This window comes from Tenebrio molitor, chromosome 9 (assembly GCF_963966145.1).
Source record: "Tenebrio molitor chromosome 9, icTenMoli1.1, whole genome shotgun sequence".
Classification (NCBI taxonomy): Eukaryota; Metazoa; Arthropoda; class Insecta; order Coleoptera; family Tenebrionidae; genus Tenebrio; species Tenebrio molitor.
Window position 1 is genome coordinate 18,075,359 of NC_091054.1, and position 25,189 is coordinate 18,100,547.

Sequence of the window (25,189 nt, forward strand, 5' to 3'; positions counted from 1 at the left end):
TTGCTATGAGAAATCTTTGGTGTTTAGAAAAAATTTCGATTTTACCATTTATAATTTCAGCAACAGGAATAGTACCGCAATCTCTTTTTAAAAATTTAAAAATTTTGGACTTAGAGAACACATTGGTGGTTGAAATTCAAAAAGGTATATTATTATACTCATGTCACATCGTGAGGAAATTCCTTAACATTGACACAGAACATAAAACACAAAAAAGTCAAAATGTGGAGGCGAGACGCCGGTAATTATGTTGATAAGCACTGCACTATTACTTGATAGTATTATCCGTAATAGTGTATGTACTCCGGCAAAATTGCCGTGCCGCCGGGTGGAGGTGGGATAGTGATTGCTTAATTCATTAAATCATATGTCCTAACAAAATAATCAATAATGCTAATTGCGGCAGAGAAAAGAAAGGCTATTACAAGAATAGTATACTGTTATACGAGTTGCACAAGACAGTCTATTGTCGAACCAAAGGGTTTAGGGTGTACGAGTGTAGCGAGGATCTTTCTGGTACTCTCAGACGATGTGATCTTGAAGAATCAACAAGCGCAGAAATTCCAAGTGTTACAGAATTTGTGGAGTTCTTTACTGAAATGAACAGAAGAAAATTTGATTCGACCTTGGTAACGTGTGGGTAAATAAAGAAAAAAATGCTTTATTATGTTGCGGCATCTCGTACTTCTAATCTTCCTTAGTGACGGAGGTATGTACAACTTCTGTCTATATGTTGGAATGTCGTACAACGTTGTTTAGCAACCTACTTCTAAACAATGTTTCCAACAAATTGTATTGTTCTATTCTGACAGTTCTGTGCCATAAAAGCGTACAATAAAAGTTTTATGGCACGATTCCGTCAGTTCACTAAACGTCAACTTTGACAACAATTTTGAGTGCAAAAAGTGCCTACTTTTTACACGATCGTAGATAATAGTATATTATTCAACTCGTTCGTGTGTAAATTGGGTCTTTTTTGGCAGGAGTGGGCCAGTTTAAAACGCGAGTGAAACCACTCCTGCCAAAAAAGACCCAATTTACACACGAACGAGTTGAATAATATACTATTATCTACGATCGTGTAAAAAGTAGGCACTTTTTGCACTAAAAATCGTCGCAAACGGTAAAATTGAGGTTATAGTATATAACGGTATTAGGCCGATATGGGTTATATAACAGACGAGGTTGAGATTTTATAATCAACCGAGTGTTGTTTTATAGTTTTCTTTATACCAATAATACTTAACATTTAGCGATGATTTATTTGTAAGACTGACATTTCTCTTTACTTCAAAAATGAAATTTAGTTGTCATTTGTGCCGTAACCGTAGCAACGGCAGAAAAAATATCGGCCTCGGTCTGATAATTTTGAATAACTGCCTAGACTGTTATAGGTGTCATATCAATCAAGCATTGAGTACTGATAAATCCTAATAACAGTATGGTATAAAGAAAATAATGTAAACCCTATTTTACATTTTTTGACGGTATATTGACAGTGATGTCCGAAATTCCGTGTCTCGAACTGTACAGTAGAAACTCAATAATTCGTCAAGTTCGGGACCGGATGGGTGACGAATTTCGGAAATTGACGAAATACAATAATAATTGAGTCACAAGAAAACAAACAGAAATGAAATTAAACAAATTTACATTATTTTAAAAACATAAATTGAGCTTGAAATGCTTTTACGTAAATGCTAAGATCTTTACTTTTGCAATGCCAACTACAGGTGAGTTCGGTGGATCTATTAAATCTAAGAATCTAATGAGTTTGAAATCTTCAATAATTTTCTCTCACATACTTTGTTTCAGGGAAACTAAGTGTTGATATCGTCACTTTTTGTGTTTTCTATCAAGCCTTTGTTTTGTTACTTTTAAAACTACGAGTACAAGCAATTTTGTTATTTTCTAATTTACAATTCTCGCCTTGGATTACACATTGACAAAAATTTGAGAATGATGAAAAAGTCACGGATGAACGATGAACTGGAGTAACAATCTCAGCAAAAAGTTGCGGAATTCTTATAATGCAATGAAACGTTTATTACGAGAAATCAATATTTGAAAAAATAGTTTTTAATTTTTGGAAACGAATTGTAATGAGTTGCAAGTAAATTTTGTGTTTATTTTCTTGATATTTAGATAATTACTTACATGTGATTTTACAATCTTTTGACTAAGACTGTACGTGGAAGTAAACAGAAGCACACTGAATTTCAATTTTCATTGATTTCTGTTAAAGTTCTTAACGTAACTGTAGTAAAACGTGCGATATCAGTGTAATGTTGCATACCGACGTCAATTATATGCATTTTGTTCACTTTTATTGAAATTAAAACAGATACATAACCTCAAAAACCGTGTTTTTCCACATATAATTAGCGATTAAAAGGAAAAACCACGACCAACATTTTTGGTAAATTCATTAGAAAATTCTACGATATCGATACTTTACGTGTGAAAAATTTAAGAAAAATTGGCCATTTTGAAATATGTTTTTTATCAATTTATATACGAGCATTGATCGATTTCTCATAAGAATGCATGTAAAATATCCCGAAACTTTAAAAGGTAATAACTTTAAAATTCCTCGATCAAATTTTTTAAATTTGGCACAGTACTTTAGCATGGGTAGAAGGACTCTAGTACCAATTTTAAGCAAATTTCGCCATTTTTCAATGTTACTCCAGTTCATCCGTCAACGTTAATTTGGTGTATTTCTCTCAATCTGAAATTTGCTAACATCAAATACATTAATTCAGTTTTTTCCTGATTTAACTGAAATTCACAAAAATGTCGAATACATGTTTTACTGTAACCTCTTTCCCCATGAACATTTATTACTCTTGTAGCTGTTTAGTTTAGTTTCAGCTTCCGTTTAAATTTCTAAATTTCTTTTGAGTGCCACATCACCACTTTATGAGATTATTGTGCCCACAGTTATTTTGAGAAACATCAAGTAGTGCTGCTAACATACAGGGTGTTTCTGAAATAAGTCCATTAATTTTAAGTGGTAATAGAACTCATCAAAAGGAACAACTTTTCCTCTGCCATTTTGGCGAAAAACGTTGCGTAGTGGCTTAAAAAAATAGGAAAGATTTTCCTAAAACCGTTCATATCTCCAAAACTAAGCTACCTAAAAACGTGAAACAACCAGATTCTTACGAAGTGGATTTTTTGCTATACGGGTAGATTTATTTGAATTTCGATTTCGGCGTTAAAACACGTTTTCTGGATGAAAATGGATGTTTTTTTCATATTAGCGCTGATCTCAATTAGCCATTGCAGTATTTAGTGGCGTATGGTTATTTTAGTGAAAAATCTCTCCAATTTTTTTTGGAATTAACATCGTTTTTCGTCAAAATGGTAGATAGAAAAGTTATTCCTTTTGACGAGTTCTATTACCAGTTAAAATTAATGTACTTATTTCTGTTACACGTTGTATACAGTGCCCCAAATAAATGGCTTTTAAAAATTTTTCGTTGGGATTATCTAAAAATTAAAGATTGCCGTTGGTTCATTTAATACACTCACCGGCAAAAAAAAACGGAACACTAATTATTCAAGATCAAATTTATTCCCATTATACCTATTTTGATGTATTTTGACCAGGAGGCGATGATAGCAAACATAACCTTGAGCATTAGCATAGGCTATTTTATTAGCAATTTCGCATAAAAACAAATTTTTTGCTTAAAAATCTATATATATATATATATTCGGTTTACAACGTTCTACGGCGTCTTCCGATATCCATTTTCCACTGTCTTCTGTCATTACATTGTTCTTCGTTGAGTCCTCTTTGTCTCAACTCCTCTCGTATACCTTCTGTCCAGCTTCGTCTTGGCCTTCCTTTTCTTCTTCTACCCTGTGGTGTCCATAATAGTACTTGTTTTGGAAGTCTCTCCTTTTCCATTCGTACCACGTGCCCATACCATCTCAGTTGGTTAGTTCTAATGTCTTCCACTATTGTGGTGTTAACCTTCATGATGTCTCTAATTCTCTCATTTCTTATTCGTTCTCTTCTTGATCTTCCTGCTGATCTTCTCCAGAAATCCATTTCTGTTGTGAGGAGCATATTCTCTGATCTTTTCTTTAGCGGCCATATCTCACTGCTGTATGTCACTATGCTCTTTATGATGGTATTGTATATTCTCTTTTTGTTATCTTTTGAGATGCCTTGGTCCCACAATACGCTGTTCAATACTGAGATCGCTTTTCTGCCTTGTGTACACCTTTCTTTGATGGTTTTATCTATCGTTCCGTCTCTTGTTATGTTAATTCCTAGGTACTTATATTCTTCGCATCGTCTTATAATCTGTCCCGTATTTAGCGTCAGGTCTTGTTGTGTACCTTCTATGCACATATATCGAGTTTTATCGATGTTGACCTCCAAACCCCATATACGGTACTCTTCAATGATTTTTCGAGTCATATACTCGACATCGTCGTGATCTTGTGCTATAAGTATTTGATCATCTGCGAAACACAGCGTGTATAACGTCTTTCCTTCTAGCGGAACACCCATAGTTCTACATTTTCTTTTCCATGTGTTTAATACTTGTTCTAAGTATATTTTAAATAGTGTGGGGGATAGGCAGCATCCTTGTTTCAGTCCTTTATTTATCTGGAATTCTTGTGATGTTCTATTTCCTATTCTGACTTTGGTTTTGCTTTCTTCGTATAACTGCCTTACGGCCTTTATTAGGTTGATGCTGATGTTCGTTTTTTCTAGTGCTTCCCAAAGTTTTATTTGTGGGATAGTATCATAGGCTTTCTTCAGGTCAATGTAAACCATATGCAGTTCTTGTTCATATGCTGTCTTCTTCTCAATTAGTTGTGTCACACTGAATAAGTGATCGATCGTAGATCTGCCTGCTCGAAAACCTGCCTGTTCTTCTGCTTCCATATTTGCGTACTCTTTTTCTATTCTATTCTTTATTACTTTTCCGTATACTCTACTAATAGTACTAGTCACTGCTATCCCGCGATAATTGTCACAATTTTTCCTGTCCCCTTTTTTGTGTATTGTTGAAATTATTGATAGTTTCCACTCTTTGGGAACGTTTTCGCCATTTAGGCATTTGTTGAACAGCGTTTGTAGTAGCTTGTACAAGATTTCCGTTCCGTGCTTTAATAGTTCTGGATAGATGTTCCCGGGTCCTGTTGCTTTTCTATTTTTTAGCGACTTGCATATCTCTTCCACTTCTTTATGATCTATTCTAATTGGAGATCCAATGGTAACAATTCTTTCCTGTCTGTTGTTTATTGCTTTGAATTCTTTCCTATCTTCTACGAGCAATTTTTTAAAATGTTCTTCCCACTGTTGTATTTTTATGGGTGATATAATATTTCCCTTTTTGTTCATCCGTAAGGACTTTATAAATCTCCAACTTTCCGTACTTCTGGCTCCCCCAATGTATGTGTTTAGGTGGGTGCATTTTCTATCCCAGGATTCGTTTTTCTTTTGTGTTATCTTCTTTCTGACTTTCGCCTGCGCTGCTTTATATAGTATTTTGTCCACGTCTTTAAGTGTTCTCAAGTATTTGTTGTACTTTTGTCTTTTATCTTCTATATCGTTTTCTATGTCCGGGTCCCACCAATATGGCTTTGCTCTTCTGTTTATGTCGTTGTGGCCCAGGGCTTCTAAGGCTGCTTCTTGTATACTTTCTTTTATGTGGTTATATAATTCGTCCGTGTTTCCGAAGAAACTGTTCCTCTTAAGTTTTTCGTTTAGCCTATTCTGATATAAGATTCTAGTACTCTCGTGTTGCAAGCTATCTAGATTGTATCCTTTTGGTTTTGTATCTATTTCGTCTTTGCTGTCTATATTTTCTGTTTTCACATTTCGGCTGGGAAATAATATTTTTGCTTTTACTAGATGGTGGTCGCTTCCGCATGTTGCTCCTCTACAAGCTCTTGTTTCCTGTATTTTTATTCTTTTATTTTGTTTAGTGATTACTTAAAAATCTTCTTTTCTTAAATTTACCAATTTTATAATAATCAAGCAACCTGGTTAGATTTTTATAACTTTTGTAATTTTTTATTGTTGTTAACTTCGAATTTAAGTGCAGAACGTAAAAGTGTTCTGAAGATTAACATTCTGGCTAACACTAACATTAACATTACCATTAACACTATTGTGACAGATACATTAGGCCGATATGGGTTATATAACAGTCGAGGTTAAGTGTGATTAACTATTACTTAGTCTCCATTTTTATGTAACCATAAACATTTTAAGTGTAATTATTGATCTTTTTCTATAACAATGTAACTTTTTTGCAAGCCTCCATTTCTATAACAACAGAAAATTTTCGCCCTTACCCATAGGCGGGTGTGCATTTTGATGGCTGATTTATTCCACATTTTAAATCTATTTGTATAGTATATAACGGTATTAGGCCGATATGGGTTATATAACAGACGAGGTTGAGATATTGTAAAATCGAGGCGGACCGAGATTTTATAATCAACCGAGTCTGTTATATCCATATCGGCCGTATGTTGTTTTATAGTTTTCTTTATACCAATAATACTCAACATTTAATGATGATTTATTTGTAAGACTGACATTTCTCTTTACTTCAAAAATTAAATTTAGTTGTCATTTGTGCCGTAACCGTAGCAACGGCAGCAAAAATAACGGCCTCGGTCTGATAATTTTAACGGCCTAGACTGTTATAGGTGTTATATCAATCAAGCCTTGAGTACTGATAAATCCTAATAACAGTATGGTATAAAGAAAAAACAATAAAATAGAAGCTCGATTTTATTGTTAATTTTATCTAAATTGACATTTCACTCGCTTATTCTAGAAGGCATTTGTGTATAACTTACAATTTATTTCATTCAATATTAAACCCAGATACGTACATATAAGATAAAATCCTAATCTGATTAAAAATACACACACCTTTTCAATGTGGTCTCGTTTTATGTCAATACTCAACACTAATGACTAGGTTTTAACGATAAAGAAAAGTACTTTCACAAACAATGCCTGAATAATGAATTTCATTTAAGAAATCCTTATCATGCTTAAGTTAAGTGTAACAGAAATTTGAGCCAATAAGAAAACGACGAACGACTTGAATTCCTACAGTCAAATTAAATTTTTCGGTTGAAAAGATAATGTTTGTATTTACAAAAGTGATAAAAGAAATTTTATCAAATTTTGGGGAAGCGACATAAAATATAAAACAGTTTTATCATTCTCCACGCCTATTTAGGATGCGAAAATTTCTGACAAAATGCAGTTGGAAATTGCAAGAAAAAATATATTTGTGTATTTAATCGTAGTTGTTCACATAACTTACTAACACTACATTTAGTTTAAGTTGGATCGCTGAGAATTCAACCCAAGATTTTCAATATGGTGAGAATTTATTGATTAATGTTGAAATGAATACAAAAAATTAATTGTCTCTTTTAGTTTCAAAATACTTTCCAAATGGGCAACTCTATAACCATTCAGATTTCAAAAGAACTTCGACGTTTTATTATCTATTAATGGTTTGCCAGAAGCTAAGATACACCTCTGCAATGGAAGTGTTGATATTCAATCGTATTGTTATCAGTTGGAATTGCAGTCCAAGCATCCAGAAAAAAACAAATATGTAAATCGTTATCATATCGTAGTATATTTACATCAATTATACAATATATACAATAATTTCAGAATACCAACAGTACTTGGTATTTAACTAACAAAAAATGGCGGTACTTTAAACTATCAAAAGTGGATGATCATCTATCTTTTACACAACTGAACAACGAAACACCAATAATTTAAGTTAACTATCATAAAGAAGTCTACAATGTTACCCACACGATAATTTACACCACAGATTCTAGTATTTGGAAGATTCACAAAGGTAACTATGCAGTAAATACAGGGTTATTATAAATTATTGTCCCATCGCAGTTGGCGTTGTAGTCCGAGAGGCAGGGTTCCATTTTGACTAGGAATTTCATACCGTTTGATTATTACCGGTTTTGATAGATAAAACTGGGCTATCTACGAAAGCGACTGTCAGTTGACGCATCCGCGGTGGGGGTGAATGAGGGAGAGTGCCAAACCTTGTTAAAAAAAAATTCAAATTATTTTTTAAAATGTCATTAAAAAAAGTTGACTGTATTTTTCATTGATTTTAGTGTTAGAAGTATCACTTTTTTTCACTTAGTGAAAAAAAGTTATGATGTCAGCAACTTTTTTTAACTGCTTGGTTTTAATCCATGAATGAACGATATACCTACGTATTCTACAGAGAAGTGATTTATCAAAATGAAAATTGAAATAACGATTAGAACAATTAGTAACATTAAACCCACCTTTCTTTAGTCCACTAGTAATTTCAGGATCTTCATCTGAATCACTCATTTTGACTTTTATTGAGACTGACATAAAACTGACAAATTAATTTTAAAACAACAAACATATAATGTTTCCTTAGTTACCACAACCGGCCACCGCACTTGACCAAAATGGAAGCACAAATTACAGTTAAAATAGGTTTTGATTTATGAAATTTAAATTTTTTTTATAGACAACTCGTGTTAGCGTGCTTTTTTTTCATGCGTGTGGATTATTTAACTCGTCTACGACTCGTTTAATAAACTTCCACACTTATGAAAAAAAGTTGCACTTCTAACACTCGTTGTCTACATAACTATTATACCGCATGAAATTTTTTTAAATGATTACAACTATGAATATAAGTACGAAAATAATGGTCAGCTGTAAGTATGAGGGTGGTAAGACCGTCAGTCAACACGATAAAGGGACTACTGCGCTCAAATATCCAAGCGGCGTACGATATTCTTTATGACTCAACTGACTGTCTTTATTTACCCCAAAATTCATCTCGCTGATTAGTAATACAACGAGAAGGTACGAAATTGCCGGAAATTTTCGATCTCATTATACGATGACAATTTAACACGAGTGAACGTAGCGAACGAGTGGAAATTGTCTAAGAAACAAATACGAGTAAAATGAGGAGAAAAATTTCCCGCAATTTCGTACCATCGAGTTGTATTCGGCATGACAATTCCACGAAGAAAAATTTCATTTTCAACTTTTACACATTTTTTTTAATTTACACTAAAAATTTGTTACACAGTCTAGGACTGGTTTACAAATCTATGAGGGGCATGGTGACCAACTCAATAGACCGGGACCAATGGCTTAACGTGACTTCCGAATCACGAGACAAAATATAGCCTTTTTTTTTTTTTTAATTATTTTAAATTTCGCCCTGGGTCGGAATCGAACCCGCGACCCTCGCGTCCCTGAGCCGAAACGGACTACCTTAGGCTATATTCTGCCTATATTCTATATTATGATGACTCTCAAAGCGTTAGTTAACTTAATTGAAAACAACAAAAATTTTACTGTGGATCAAAAATCAGTTTATCAAAATTCGAGGAAGAAAAAGAAAATTACAGCGAGAATTTTTTATCTTTTACAAGAGTCGTTTCACCTATCCGGGGACACTGTATACAATACATATGTACACTTAGAAAATATAATTCATTTTTTTTTACCAATGCAATGCTTATAAATCACTAAAAATTCAATTCCTCTTCCCATTACTAGAGTCCGCACACTTTAAGGAGAACACGTTGAGTCATCCAAATCTGTCCGTGAGGTTTTGTCCAGTGGCGTATCACTTGCGTTCAGAAATGGGGGCATACGTTTTTATTTGAATGATTGTGATACCGCTTTTATCAATACTAACCTCGCTCAAATAAAGAAATAAAAATTATTTAGTTCTGAAAGGAACTGATTTTAATGCAATAGAAAACAACCCTGAAATCACGAAACAACGAAACGAACACTGGCAAAGGAGATCACGAATGAACGTAGGCCTCTGACGTTGAGTCATAAAGAATATCGTACGCCGCTTGGATATTTGAGCGCAGTAGTCCCTTTATCGTGTTGACTGACGGTCTTACCACCCTCATACTTACAGCTAACCATCATTTTCGTTCTTATATTCATAGTTGTAATCATGTAAAAAAATTTGATGCGGTCTAAAATAATTTGAAAAATCCTCCACCCCCACCGCTACTGGAGCAGCTGACGCTACGTTCAGCACTGCATTATACAGGCTGTTTGATGAAAAACGCCTCAACCCATAACTTTTTTATTTATTACCCGATTTCAATGAACAAAAAAATTAAAGATGTGGTTCTTCAAGCGCTACAAAACAGCCATAAAATTTATTTTTTTGGCTTTATCTTCAGTAGCCAACGATAGTCAACTTTTTTTTTTAAATTGACACATGTATTTTTTTAGGCTTGGTCTGGTAAGGCTTTTTTTCTGAATCTCATGATGTATTGAAAGTTATCATTTGGTTCATAGCTAACTGAAAAAAAAATAAAACAATTTTTTGTGGTTCAGCTTATAAAATTTCGAGTAAAATTTTTAAGAGTGCCGTGAAAAACAATCGGAATCAAAATACGATAAATGTCATCTAAACATCAGCTTAGAAATTTTCATCTGCTTTTTTAAACTTTTTTTATTTAAGTATAAAATAACAACATTGTCAGTCATGCAGGATAGCAGTCATTTGACTATTATTTTATGTTCGAGTGTAATAATAATTGTAATTAGTCATAAACAAAAAGTTAATAGAAAAAAAAATAATAATAATAATAATTGCCGTGCCGCCGGGTGGTGGAGGGTTAAGATTATTATTCATGTTTTCCAGAATATAGGCAGAATATAGCCTAAGGGAGTCCGTTTCGGCTCAGGGACGCGAGGGTCGCGGGTTCGATTCCGACCCAGGGCGGAAAAAAAAGGCTATATTCTATCTCGTGATTCGGAAGTCACGTTAAGCCATTGGTCCCGGTCTATTGAGTTGGTCATCACGCCCCTCATAGATTTGTAAACCAGTCCTAAACTGTGTAACAACATTTTTTTTTTTTCAAACTTCAAGATTGCACCTGAAAATTTTCAAACTCACAGTTGACATTTGTTGCTATTTGTATTCCAATTGTTTTTCACGGCACACTTGAAAATTTCATAATAAGCTGAACCACAATTAAAAATTGTTTTTTTTTTTCAGTCAGCTATGGACCAAACGATAACTTTTAATACATCATTAGATTCAGAAAAAAAAACTTTACCAGACTGAGCTTAAAAAACTACGTGTCCATAAAAAAAAAAAAAGTTGACTATCGTTAGCTACTGAAAATAACGTCAAAAAAAAATATTTTATGGCTGCTGCGTAGCGCATGAAAAACCATATCTTTGGTTTTTTTGTTCATTGAAATCAGATAATAAATAAAAAAGTTATGGGTTGAGGCGTTTTTTATCAAACAGCCTGTATGAGTTCTGCTATGAGCATAAAAATCAGCCGGTATTAAATCATTAGTTGAAGTACACCCCTGACGTAGTTTTTACCGCCGGAAATCTGTCTACTAATCTGTCATGTTGCGAGGCTGGCGGCACATCCAACATTTGTATGGTTTTCAGTGCCAACTGCGATGGTACAATCATTTATAATAACCTTGTATTAGTTTTGTTCCCGAAAAAATGTATTTATTATCGCAATTTAATCAATTTTTTAAAGACTTCCAGAATTCATAATAAAGACAAAGATTCAGTTTTAAACGAATGTTTCCATTTTATTCATTCAATTCATTTTCAAACTATTCACTTTTTCCATTCTTAGCTTTTGAAATGAAAAGCTTATAAACAATTTCTCCAAAGCGTTATTCTCGGAACGTTTATTCTAAAGGAAATATGTAGCATTATTTTAACTGTTTTCATACAACGCAAATATATGTCCCACAAAATCATGAATATTTTACGAAACAAATTGTGTAACCTAATTCAACATCAATTTTCAAATTGTAGCTAAAGCTTTCCATACCGAATGACACTAACAGACGGACGAGGTAATTCTTTGAAAGAGATATTCTACGTGTCGCGAGTAAATAACAAAATAAAATTGAATTAATTATTTAATAGTTATTTATGCAACGAGTTTCTGTGTAAATTGGGCTTTTCTAATTGCCCGAGGGACAAGATTAAAACACGAGCGTAGCGAGGGTTTTAAGGCCTCGAGGGCAATTAGAAAAGCTCAATTTACCCAGAAACGAGTTGCATACAAATTTTTATTGTTTGAAACGATGTCCCTGAAGCTTCAAAATCTTTTAAAAATGGTTTCGCATTTGCTTTTGACAGGTTTGACAAATTTTTCAAGACCTGTCAGAAATGTAACGTTGAATGTGTTGTCTAGGGCAACGGTTCGTTATCTGCTCATTTTGCTTTAGGACAGTTAAGAAGCAGTTTACAAAGGAGAAAAATGAGAATTTATGACAGTTGAAAACAATAAATATTATTTATTTAGGGGAAATGGAGAGAAATCAAGTTTATTGCTGATGACATAGCGAACAAATCAGCGATTCTCTCAATATCCACCAATGCTACCACCGTCCAAGAAAATTCATTTTAGCTCATAGATGAAAACATAAGGCAATGTCATAAAACGGGTAAGTACTACATGAATTGATTAAATCTGTATTCAGTAAAATAATAACACATTTGTTTTTAGAGTCTCGAGTGATCAAATCAAAACGAAAAGCAAACTGTCAACTTCTTTCCAACACATTCTTCAACGACATAGATTCACTAGACAAAGAGGTAATTTCAGATTTACTAGTTTCCATAAAAAATGAATGTGCCATCGAGACAATAACCAATTACTGTGTTCCTTGTTTACTGTTGCTGAATGAAATTTGTGGTCAGCTAAAAGTTTGTAAAAAATATGGGACACATATCAAATGTTCCTGTTCTGTTGGGTGGAAAAATGGTTACGACCCATACATACAACTGTAATTTTCGTAGGCATTTTCAAATAAATTTACAGATTCTTCCCAATTTGTTATATTTTTAGACTGTGACGAGGGATTTTACGGTACTAACTGCATAAAACGATGCGGACACTGTTCTAAAGTCTCTTGTGATCACATCAATGGAACATGCAGCCCCTGTTCTGAAGATCACGTTGGTCCGAAATGCGACATAAGTTTGTATGTTCCTTTTTTATACAATAATCTATTCAGCTTTGTTTCATATGAAAAGCAATAACAATTACAGTAAATTTGATAAAGAAGCGAGAAACTGATTGATGTCACACAATTTTGATATTTAAAAGCTGACTTAGATTATACAGCTGGTACAAAATCAATCTAGCTTCTATATTTTAGGATTTTTTGCGCGATTGTACTCTATTTGCTTGTTTACCACGTCTGTTTCCAAGACGGTAAGCTCTGTTTACTCGGTGCTAACGATAAACTCGACGGCAAGTAATTTTTGGTGTTCTAGAACGGTAGACAGAAGTTGAAGACAAGATGTGGGGGCACTTTCTGGAAACTCATAAAGCTCTTGTAGTAGGCTTTCCTTGCCGCTGCAATGAAATAGCTTTAGCAAACTTGCCGCGACATTGGCATTGTCAAAATTTTCATACCCCGCATTTTCCTTGTCTTCTTGATTACACATTGAGGTCGTTGGTTTCGAAAATTCTTCATTTATGTAGACAGAAGTTGAAGACAAGATGTTAGCACTTTCTGGAAACTTACATGGCTCTGGTAGTCGGCATTCCTTGCCGCTGCAATGAAATAATATTAGCGGACTTGCCGCGACATTTGTATTGTCAAAATTTTCATACCCCGTGTTTTCCTTGTCTTCTTGATTACACATTGACCTCGTCGGTTTCAAAAATTCTTTAGTTATGACGCCGAGGAATTTTTCTTGTACATTCAATCTTGTTTTCGATACAATCTTCAATGTAGCTAAACATCGAGGAACGACTGACTCCTAGTCCTAGCGTTCTTTGAATTTCTCAGAAATCAGGGCTGAACGCACCCCACATTCCAAGTTTCTTCTAGAATAACTACCTACTTCATTTTCGGAATCACTAAGATCACTCATTTTACTGCTTCTTTTTCAACACGGCTGGCGATATTTGCACACAAAAACTGCAATGGCAGTAATTGTTTGCAGATGGTCTTAGAAACGCGATACAAAAATCGACATTATGGCAACACGATATGAAGGGCGTCGTATCGCATTGCATTTTAGTTAGGAATCTTTTGTAATAAATATTCAAACGCGCAAAAAATCTCATAAGCATAACGAACGTTAATGACAATGTACCGATCTCAGACAATATTTGGACAATTGTCTTCGATCTGTACATTGTCATTACCGCCGTTCTTTATACTTAATATAACGGGCCTTCAAATAAATTTATATTTAGAGCAACCTATGGACATTCAATTGTTTGCAACATTTTTCCAGCGTAGAAAATGACACAAGAAACGTCTGATATTTTAACGAAATAAAATTAGGTAAGAAAATATTTTTAATTTTTATAGTGTATTCTCCCTATTCCCCCTCCACGGAATATGACAATATGAAATTGTGAAAAAGCTTACTATGTAACCTGTGTAACTCCGGAGTATAATTGGTTACCTACAAAAATTAAAAATTGTCAATTGTCAACAAAGAGTAAATATAATCGTACATTAAGGACTTAAAACCCGACCTGACTTGACCTGACCTTACCTGACACGTGACCAAAAGTGGTGCATAGTGGGGGGTGCCGAGTCGGGAAATTACGGGTTCATCAAAAATTCCACTGCCTGCGCTTGCGCGCGCTATATCGTCACAATTATATGACCTTTCATCTTTCATTTCATTTTGAACCGATAACATTAATTTATATGTATATATATATATATGTAACTGGAAAAAAACAATGCTCGGTGGAGGGGAACAATGGGGAATTTAATGTGTATCGTCTATTTTGTAGCTCTCAGTTTTCCTTACATGTGCTGCGAAAATAGTTTCTTTTTAATAAGAAACTACGACAAAGATGAGTATATATGTGCAACTAATAGTGCCTCCGGTTTAAGTTGGCTTGACTCGAAGCAGGATCAAAATGGTGAGCATTTATATTAGTCGGATTTTTCTAGAATTCCATTTCGATACATCTTTATACAGTATGAGTGAACTGTGATGCAACTAAAAATACCTACTAATTTCATCGTTCGCTAAATAGTAGGGGATTTTGCCTTACAAAAGGTGATTTGTAGTTTAAAGGCTGTATGACACGATGCTAAATTTTGTAGAAAATTTGTTAGAAAATGAGAGAGGGCCAATGAACGATCAGGATCTGACAAAGACAGACTATGATCCTGATCGTTCATTGGTCCTGATCGAGGGTCTCTCTCATTTTCTAACAAATTTTCTACAAAATTTAGCATCGTGTCAAACAAGCTTAAGCGTCGTTTTCATTCATGGTGGCTTTACAAGCGTGGTTCGCTCGGCTTGGAAACCGCTCGACCAATGCGAGCACAGCTTTTAAAAAACGCCACGGCGTGGCTATGACTTTGCTAGAATAGTAGGCGTGCACGATTGAGATTGCATTAAATTGTGAAATGGAGTGTAACCCTCCCCAGAATTGCAGGAATCCGCACACCAATTAACACTCAATCTCTTACCTGAGAAAAGCAAATTACGATACCGAAAAAACGTACAGAGGTTTTCACGATTGGTGATTTTGGAAGAAAATTACAGAATAATTCAATTTTGAATCCGCTAATGGTATTGGTAATTGTTCCCTTTAACTACTTCTGGAATTTTCGCGTTTTTTCTGGCTAGGCACCCTCAGAGCGTCCTCCTAGATCGTTTCCCACCATTCAAACCTTGTGCAAATGCCTTTTTTTCTCTCTTGTTGTGTTTCAAGGTCGCGCCAATGTCTTAGTATAATTAAAGGGTAAGGAAAATTCATTGCCATATCTCCGTTATTTATGACTCGATTTAAATAAAACAAAAACTGAAATTATTCACTTTAAAAAGACTATAAGCACAACATATTTTTTTTTTTCAAAAAGTCAAATGATAGTTAACTTTGTTTTTTCAAATAGCCTGGTATATTTTTTTAATCTGATTTTGAAATAAATTATTTTTCTGAATCCAACGAAATGCTACATGTTAGAATGCATTTAATAGTAACTGCCAAAATAAATAAATAATAGTTATTTATTTAACGAGTTCGTGTGTAAATTGGGCTCTTTTTTGGTATGAGTGGGCCAGATTAAAACTTGACGTTTCGTTTTGACAAGTTGTCACATTTATCAAAATTCGTTCAGATAGGAGAAGATTCTCAAATTCTGACAGTGTCGAACAAAAAATAAAATAACATTATTGTAAATTTTTTCTTCGAAAAAAATCATGTATACATACTATGGAAAACAATCCTAAACGGCAATATTTATTACGCATTCTGTTATATTATTTTTTTTTTAATCTTCAGAAAGTACATATTCTTATTGCGTTTAGGATTATGATAAAATTACGCACAAAATTCACAAAACGTAGAGAATTAATTTTTGAAAAAAATGCAAAAACACGTCAAACAGTTTTTAAAGTAAATTCTTGCTTTAAAGTATTGTTTAATTTATTTCGTTCTTTATTAATTTGCTTATTTTTTTATGTAATCCCTACTTGAAACTAGATTTTCATAATCCAGAAAAATAAGCTCCATCAAATAATCTAATCGGAATCGTAGCTTCCCATTTGGAAAAAATTTTAATGACGTCATAGCTTTGACAAATATGACCCAATTTTTTCTCTATATACGTTAAAAGACGCAGAATTAAAAAAAAACTGTTTGACGTGTTTTTGCATTTTTTTCAAAAATTAATACTCTGCGTTTTATGAATTTTGTGCGTTATTTTATCATAGACTTAGTGGCAAAAGTAACGCAACAATTTGATAAATCATAAACTGTTGAGTTTTGAAAAAATAAAAAAAACAGGTCAGGTCAGGTCAGTTGAGCGATTCAGCGTCAGAGCAAACGAAGACTCAAACGATGAGAAAGTAGACGTCGTAAAAATGCCATGGTCGCTGCGGATTTATATCTACCGAGATATCCAAATCGCAGGCATATTTTTATTTTTTGTTTATTTACATTTTTTATTGTTGGAAGAGTTGGATCTAAATACACGACAACGTATGTGGTTCCAGCAAGATAGGGTCCCACATGGGCCCCACCCCACTTTCATAGAAATGTCAGACAATATTCACATCAGATGACAATTTTATAAGCATTTGGATAGGGCGAGGTCGTGACTTAAGGCTGTTGTGAAGTGCTAGGCAAAATCGAGGAAAAGTGGTGCAAACGGGGATCGAGTTTCAGCCTACATTTTTAACTTTGAAAAAGCGGTCGATGTGCCCACGTATTGGTAATATCCATATCAGTGACGTGACGTTGACAGATTTTTAAAAATATTTCAATATTTGAAAAATAGTAGTTTATTTAACGAGTTCGTGTGTAATTTGGGCTTTTTTAGGCATGAGTGGGCCAAAAAAAGCCCATATTACACAAGAACGAGTTGAATACAACGTTTTTTTTTTGTTCGACGAGCCCCCCAAAGGCTCCAAATCGCTGAAAATCTTTAAAATTAGCTTGACGTTTCGTTTTGACAAGTTGTCAAATTTATCAAAATCCGTTCACACAGGATAAAATTCTCAAATTCTGACAGTGTCGAACAAAAAATACGTATTAATGGTAAAAACGGGAATCGTCATAGCGCCCTCGAAAATAAGATTTTTATGTTGAAATTACACTCAATGTGTAGCTGTTAATGTTACCTGTTCAGTTACGTTCGTAGATTTTTGTTTAAGGTGATATTTTGTAACCCAAGTTAGAATTTATACGGGATGGACCATCGTAAAGCATATTTGCGATAAAACCCTTTTTTAATTGTCAAAAAAATTGAAATTTATAAGGCATAATCTTCAATTTCGGATGTACTATCGAATTAATGAAAAACTAGTACTATGGCGGCCAAAAAATTTTAGCCGTCACTATCTTGACATGCATATTTTTATTCTGACAATCAATTTGAACTGTTTAAAGGTCAGATATTCCAAAAATCCGACATGAATGAACAAAATTAGAGCAGTCGTACATAGATAACCTGAGGTAAACGTCTGTGTAGTAGAAAATGATAAAATAATTTCGAGTTTTGAAATTTACCACCCAAAAAATAGCAATCATAATCAAGACAGTAATCATAATGGGCCGTATGATTTCCCTTTCATTAAAGTTAAAGAACGTCGTTAAATTGTTTTGTCTCTGTCTAACATAGTGCTTGGCATATACTCTCACTTTATCTAATCAATTATTTAGCTAATGAAAAGTTTAACGAATGGGAAATCATACGGCCCATTGACAATAAAGTATGGCTTACTTTTTTTTTAAGCGACAGAAACTGACGGCCAACATTTTTTGGCCGCCATAGTATTATCCATTTACTAAACTCCCGCACTGTCAAAGAGTTTGTAAGTTGCCGCACTGCCCTTCTGAAACTAGTAATTTTTACTTTAACGTTGGTGCAAAAATTTGAAATTTCAAGTTAAATTTAATAAATTCCCTTTCTTTCATTCATATTAGAGTTAAGCCGGCCTGAGATATGTCATTTGGTGGGGGAAATCTGCGCGAACAAAATATTCCAGTGGCGTGGCAAAACCAGTGGCGCCACAAATGAATAAGCTTAGGAAAAAACGATGTTCTGTTTGTTATTAAGAGGTGATTTAATTTTTCATTAAAAATTATATTTAAAAAAAATGGGTGTGTGTCGGTGATTGGATGCACGACAGAAGCGAAGCTTCTTACGATTTTTTATATGAAAGTATAATGGGAGAATCACTCTCTCTCTCTCTTTCTTTCACTTCTCTCCCCCAAATGAAACGAAACATTAAAAAATTATATAATTATTTATTTATCATAATGATAACAAGTACAAATATATTTATTAGTTATTTATAACGCGTGTTCAATTGAAAAGTTCATCAAATTGGCTTTGATCTTTGTCGCTATCTTTGTCTAACCAACTTAATTTACGATGTTGTCTTTTAAAATGTTGTCAAAGTCGACTTGATGAACATTTCAATTGAACACTTCTTGTTACCTAATTTATCACTAAAACAGATAAAAAAAATATATAAGACGTACAAGCAATTGTTGATTAAGCATTTGTTTACATTTTTATTAATCTGTATATTTAAACAAAAAAATTTAATCTAATCATTACATTCTAATATGGAAACAATTGGTTTGTGATAACTGAAATATGATGCGATTCTATTTTGTCAATAAATCTGGAAAAAACTGTGTAAATAGTCGTGTGAAACTTTGTCGTGAACAAAAAAAGTGAGGGAAAACTTCATGATGACGTCATTGTTAAAAACATCACATGAATTTTATTCCAAACTTTATGTTCACACTGTATGAGTAGGTACATGTCCAAGGTTGCGTACATAATAGCTGAATTTTTGAGAAACTGTCATTGAATTGGTTTCCAAAGATATTTCCCAAAATTTTGGCCGCTGGCGAAATCTAACAATTATTGTTGCATCATCCAAAAGTACATGGCTGCTTTTTCTATTTTAGTCTCGCAATTTACTCCACATGCATCGTTGCGCAACGATTTCGAATTCAATTATAGTTCACATTGGCAAAGTGAAACCCGATTTGACCATGAAGGAATTTTCCACAGACGATGGGAATGTAATTAGACAGTAGACAGTTTTTTCATAATTTTTTTTATCTGATTTTTCTAGCCTTGAATACATATGAAACCGCCGGTCTTGAAAATAAATTTCCTGTAGAGGAGAAGTTGGGAGAAAATTTCGAAATTGTCCTTTCAATTCGTACTCCACAAGAAGCTCACATTCGTTTAATAGACGAAAGTAATGCAACTCGTTCAAATTTTTATTGGATCCTGTTAGGAGGATATGGAGGAACCAAAACACAAATCCAAAGGATTCTGAAAGGCGGGAAGGTAGCCACAGTTCTGGCGACAGTGAATGTATATCGGTGTAAATTATACGATAGAGAGAGTGTACTAATTTTATTTCAGCATAGCGATAAAAACAATCTGTTCTTAACTAGTCAAGAATGGCGTCATTTTAAATTATCCAAATTAGAAAATCGTCTATCGATAGCACAATTAAACCCGGACGTGCCAATAATAAATGCTAGTGATAATGAAGAAGTGTTTAATGTAACTCAGATGGTAATTTCTAGTTCTGGCCACGCTGCGTGGAAAATTCACACAGGTGAATGATTGTTTATAACAAAATAGAAAGAATTATCATGAACGTATAAATTCCAGTTAGATCTTTATTTACTAAAAATATATCAGCCAAGTTACAAATTAATAAATTTATCGAACCGGAAAATGGTGTTGTCTGTATCGCAATCTTCGCAAGAGCTTGCGAGTCTTGCAAATTAACGTTGATACTATCTGGAGAAAGAAATGAAGGTGGTATTCTAAGTAACAAGACTTACACGCCAGGGGTAAACAACAACGATGTAAAATTTTATAACATTATTTAAATTTTATTTTTCAAGGTGAAATGGAGAGAAATTAAGTTTTCATTCAACATCAGTGAACCAGTAGTTCTCTCAATAGTCATCAGTGCTAGAGACCAAAAAAATTTATTTTGGTTTATCGACGAGAACATAAGGTAGTGTCATGACACTGGTACTATATCAACCAATTAATGATCCAGTCAAATACAATTTTTTTTAAGTTCATACACACAAAACAAAAAAAAAATAAAAGAGTAGTACATACAAGTTGGCAATTGTTTAAACAATTTATGGTGATTTTGACAGTCTTGAAATTTACGTATTTGAATCTTAATTTGGCTTCGAATCGAAAACTACAACAGCTAGCGCGAAATTGTATCAATCCGTTTCTGTAATGGACAAAATTTAGTCTTAATATATAAAAATCCCGTGTCACTTTTCATGACTTAAAATACAGGGTGATTCATCTTTTACCGCCGGTGGCAAAATTGACCTCAAAAATTATGATTTCGTTTTAATATTTTGCAGACCAAATTTATTATTCATAAGACACATAATTATTAGGTATTATGCTTATTTTAAATTGTAGATATTTTAAATCCTTTGAAGGATAGTACACTATTATAACTGTTACCACTTATAACAAAAATTGGAAACCGAAAAATTGTACCTATGTACTAATTAAGGCGAATAAATTATTAATTTTATTATTGAGCAGTCGCTAACGAAGAACAAAACAACACATTTTTAAAAACAAATCTAATAATTTACACTTGATATTTGTAGACGCTTTTTATAAATAATTTAGCAATAAATGTTAACTGCAAAGATTAAATTTTGCGAAGATTTTCTTTTTTTTTCAAGTGTTACATTTTTTCTAACGTTTTGATTTTTTGCTCTAAACGAAGTACAAAATGAAAATTTCAAAACTTGTTTTCCTTTATTTGTTGTTTTAATTCGTGTTTATTTTTTATAAGATCGTGACGCCGAAACTATTTACAATATGAAAAGATTTACAACAGGCAAAATGTTTATTTATTCATTTACATAAAGAATACTATTTTACATTCTTCGATATCCCCATTATTTTTAAGGTCGGGAATTAATGAATTTTGGTATTCGAACAGTCAATTGAATATTTATTTTAATATTTGAATTATTATTCGTGAATACTATTAGAATATACACATTGTAGGTATTTGAATTTTACATAAAATAGTCAGCTATTTGAATATTCAAATAGTTCGAATACGATTCTCAGACTTAATTATTTTGTCTTGACAATTTTATAGTACTTTTGTAGTAATTACGTCTTACGTCCAAACTACAGTAGCAACTATACAGTCATCCGTAACTTTTTTGTACGAAATTTTTTGCTTTTCAAAAAGGGTTAATCCCATAAACGTAGCGAGTGCCGTCGTTGATTGACTGGACCATAATACATAATACTTACCATAAGATTTAATGAAATAATAACAAGTTCCCTTGTAGAGTATCGATTGATTACATCAAAACGAAAATCGAAATGTCAACTTCTGTCTGATGGACACAACGCCATAATCTCTTTAGACGACGGCGTGATCACACCAGGTAACATTTTTACAATTTTTGACGAAATCAATATTTATTACATTTGCTAACAGCTTCGAATAACAACAACTGTGGTCCTGACACAGTCACCAGATCCTGTATTCCGTGTTCGCTCTTCTTGAATGAGACATGTGGTCATTTGAAAGTGTGTGAAAAGCGCGCAACACAAATTGAATGTTCTTGTTCTGCTGGATGGAAAAATGGTGACGACAAATGTGAATCTCGTAAATGCTTTAATTTTTTTTAATACATTTTTCCTAATTGTTATGTTTCTAGAATGTGACTCTGGATTCTACGGTACAAACTGTATACAACAATGCGGACACTGTTTCTTGGAAACTTGTAACCACGTCGATGGAACATGTAAGCTATGCTCTGATAACTACTCTGGTCCAAAGTGTGACAAAGGTGCGTTCCAGAAATTTCATATTAAATCTTTTTTCTCTTTTCCTTTTTCTCTGCATGCCAAAAGGTATTACGTCTACTATCACCAGTGCTGCTGCTACCACTATTCGTACTACTACTCCTATTGATGCTTTTAGTGATACTGCTTGTCTTACACTTACTCTTAATTTTAGAACGATTGGTCAACCCACAGAATCTTACTTTCCCCCAGAATCTTCAAAACGATCTCGAACACACAAGGCAATATCACACTGAAGGCGAAGAAACTACTGAACTTTTGAATACATCACTTACTCCTAATAGTTCATTAAAAGAAAACGATGCCATCTACAAGCACACATCCGATCCCATAATTAACGATAAAAACACCAAGGGCCAAAACTCAACTAAATCACAGCCATCTCAATCATTTCAAGAAAGGAACGTAAAGGAGAATTTACTGATAATTTTAATTCCAATTATTATATTCTTAATAATAATGAGTGCTAAAATGATGTACTCGTAAGTACCTAAGGATTCTTTGAGTTTGTTTTCATAATTGTTATAATTTTTAGAAAAAAGTTGTATCGAAACATATTTAATGAGAATCATCAAAAATGCCCGAATACTCCTGAAGTGGTATTAAGCTTCTTATTGCGTATAAATTCTTTGTTTTAAAGTACATTTTTCAGATTTGCACAATTCCAAACAACGATTCAACAAAACAGGATGGACCTGTCCCTAGTGTTGAGGGATGTTCGGGAAGTCATATGTTCAAAGATTATCAGGGATGTGTTGGTTTCGACTCCAGTGATGAAAAAGTAGAACTAATCAACGTCAACAGAAGTAAGCTTTAGACAGTCAATAGCTGATTTAATTTTTAATTTTGTTTATTTCATTTAAACCAAGATGCCGAACATTCAGAATCATACGTTGTTCTTGAAGTGGCGAATCAGAATGAAGCGGACGGCTTTTGACAATCAGTCTGGAACACTTTTTATAATTATTATAGACAATTATCAAGATGTTCTAAATCCAGTTAAACATTTACAACATTATATTTTATGCAATTGTTTAAGATAAGTATTTCAAATAAACTCCAAGATTAACTCTCGTTTAAATCGGAAAAATACAGAACGGCACTTTAGACACGAGTTTGATTAGGCACGAGCGGAGCGTAGTGGAGCGAGTGTTTAATAAACGAGTGTCTAGAGAAATATTAACGAAACGATTTAGACGAATGCAAAATCAGTTTTTCTAGACGAAGGCTGAAAATAGCTATTTTCAAAACAAGTGAGCAAAGTAGTGCATTTAATCACGAGTACGGAAGTTGGGCGTCCGAGCCGAAGGCTTACCGTACGAGTGATTAAATCCACATTTGCTCATGCGTGTTGAATTTGATTTTTTCTATGACCATAAAATAGAGTCGCGGAATCGAAATTTCGGGCAGCATTTTTCTGTCACTTCAACAAAATCTTTGTAAGTGTAAACCACCTTTTACTGTCATCGTCATCATGACTGACATTCAAAAATTAAAATTTTCTGTGTCGGTCACGCAGTCAGTTTTTGAATTTTGCCGCAAATCACTATTTTTCTAATGTAAGTGAATCAAAATGACAAAAACATGACAAGAGTAAAAAATGAGGTTATATATAGGTAAACTGTACATAATGTTACGTTAATAAATTTTATTTATTAACCACCGCGTTTACATTTCTCTCGTCGAGAGCTATCTACAACTTAAACCTAAAACTTAAGCTAACTTAAGACTAAACCTTAACATAAACCACACTGCACCTCATTGTTGGTCCTGACACATACTTCTCTCCAATGATCACCCTTCCTCCTCGTCAAAGCTCTGTCCAAAAACGGGGGACCACCACCGCACCACGTGCCGAACTGGATCCTGCACCCTGCCCGCCGGCTCTCACCATCACCGGACTACTCCGTGAGAACTTTTTCCGGCTCCGATCGGCCGACCCTCGCCTTCGTCGTCCTGTTACAAAAACGGAAAACACCAGAGACGAAGCAAGATAAGGAAGACACAAAAAGTTGTCCGCCCCGATAAGGGCTCGTTTCCTGACGAATTTACGTTATCATCGAGACAAACAACCCGTGGCAAAGAAATGAAAACAAAACGAAATTAATACCGTGTTCGTTCTTATCCCACTGTAAGACCGGAGATGGGAAGATTCTCCCTTCGGTGCGGGGGTTGTGGAGGCGCTCCTTCGTTGAGTGGGGACAGCGTCCCAACGATCCAGGGAAGAAACAATCCACCATCCCGGCGTCGGTCTCTCCAAACCTGGACCTTTTCCGTGAGGGGCCTTCTAATCCGATACACGGAACTCATTGGCACTCACGAAATAGTTATTTTCATATGAGTAGCGCTGTCAGATCACTTTTCAGGTATGAGGCCGAAATTTGAAGCACGAGGCGCCAGCCAAGTGCTGCAAAACAGGCCGAATACCTGAAAACTGACAGCGCTCGAATATTGAATAACGTTTTTCGTGTTCGTTTGGGCAGCCTTAAAAAACATTAATTTATTGTAAATTTTGAAGTTATCTTTGACAGATGTCAAGTTAGGTATATAACCGGGAAAGTTTATATATTTAGTTATATGTATACCACTTTCCCGGTTATACAGGATGGACCATCGTGTGGCATTTTTTAAATTTAGCCTATTTAAAATTGTCAAAAAAGATGAAAATTGGAAGAAATGATCTTCAATTTTGATACTACAACATGGCATAATTATTTTTTTGAAAACAAAATTGATGTGAAAGTTGATTTTGATAGCAATTTATTAT

General features: G+C 34.0%; 3 protein-coding genes across 5 annotated transcripts in view; all 3 read left to right on the plus strand.

The window, feature by feature from the left end:
• Positions 1 to 7,218: 7,218 nt before the first annotated feature.
• The window catches only part of LOC138139525 (receptor-type tyrosine-protein phosphatase epsilon-like), a 32,743-nt gene continuing 14,772 nt past the window's right edge, over positions 7,219 to 25,189 (plus strand). Inside the window, exons 1-3 of the mRNA XM_069059831.1 lie at positions 7,219 to 7,381; positions 7,439 to 7,622; positions 7,685 to 7,880. The gene's annotated coding sequence lies outside the window, so the exon portion shown is untranslated. The remainder of the gene's footprint in view (positions 7,382 to 7,438; positions 7,623 to 7,684; positions 7,881 to 25,189) is intronic.
• Positions 12,271 to 25,189, plus strand: part of LOC138139527 (receptor-type tyrosine-protein phosphatase epsilon-like) — a 71,734-nt gene continuing 58,815 nt past the window's right edge. Inside the window, exons 1-8 of one of the 3 annotated variants that reach the window (XM_069059834.1) lie at positions 12,271 to 12,510; positions 12,573 to 12,861; positions 12,915 to 13,050; positions 14,280 to 14,370; positions 14,835 to 14,966; positions 19,485 to 19,601; positions 19,655 to 19,902; positions 19,954 to 20,152. In XM_069059834.1, the coding sequence (XP_068915935.1) occupies positions 14,852 to 14,966; positions 19,485 to 19,601; positions 19,655 to 19,902; positions 19,954 to 20,152 (679 nt within the window). In that variant the 5' untranslated portion in view covers positions 12,271 to 12,510; positions 12,573 to 12,861; positions 12,915 to 13,050; positions 14,280 to 14,370; positions 14,835 to 14,851. Of the gene's footprint in view, positions 12,511 to 12,572; positions 12,862 to 12,914; positions 13,051 to 14,279; positions 14,371 to 14,392; positions 14,967 to 16,504; positions 18,621 to 19,484; positions 19,602 to 19,654; positions 19,903 to 19,953; positions 20,153 to 25,189 lie in introns of those variants that run through there. The other 2 variants (XM_069059833.1, XM_069059836.1) reach the window with 2 other exon arrangements.
• LOC138138512 (uncharacterized) lies at positions 21,514 to 24,081 on the plus strand. The gene is made up of 8 exons (XM_069058490.1): positions 21,514 to 21,523; positions 21,900 to 21,998; positions 22,052 to 22,222; positions 22,275 to 22,406; positions 22,577 to 22,904; positions 22,958 to 23,021; positions 23,075 to 23,228; positions 23,292 to 24,081. The coding sequence occupies exons 1-8, from the start codon at positions 21,514 to 21,516 to the stop codon at positions 23,357 to 23,359; spliced, it is 1,026 nt and encodes a 341-aa protein (XP_068914591.1). The 3' UTR covers positions 23,360 to 24,081.

Bases quoted from the DNA above. Each gene is read 5' to 3' on its own strand.
- LOC138138512 (XM_069058490.1), top strand. The intron at 21,999-22,051 runs GTAACATTTTTA...ATTTGCTAACAG, and splicing joins CGACGGCGTGATCACACCAG to CTTCGAATAACAACAACTGT. The intron at 22,905-22,957 runs GTAAGTACCTAA...TATAATTTTTAG, and splicing joins AGTGCTAAAATGATGTACTC to AAAAAAGTTGTATCGAAACA.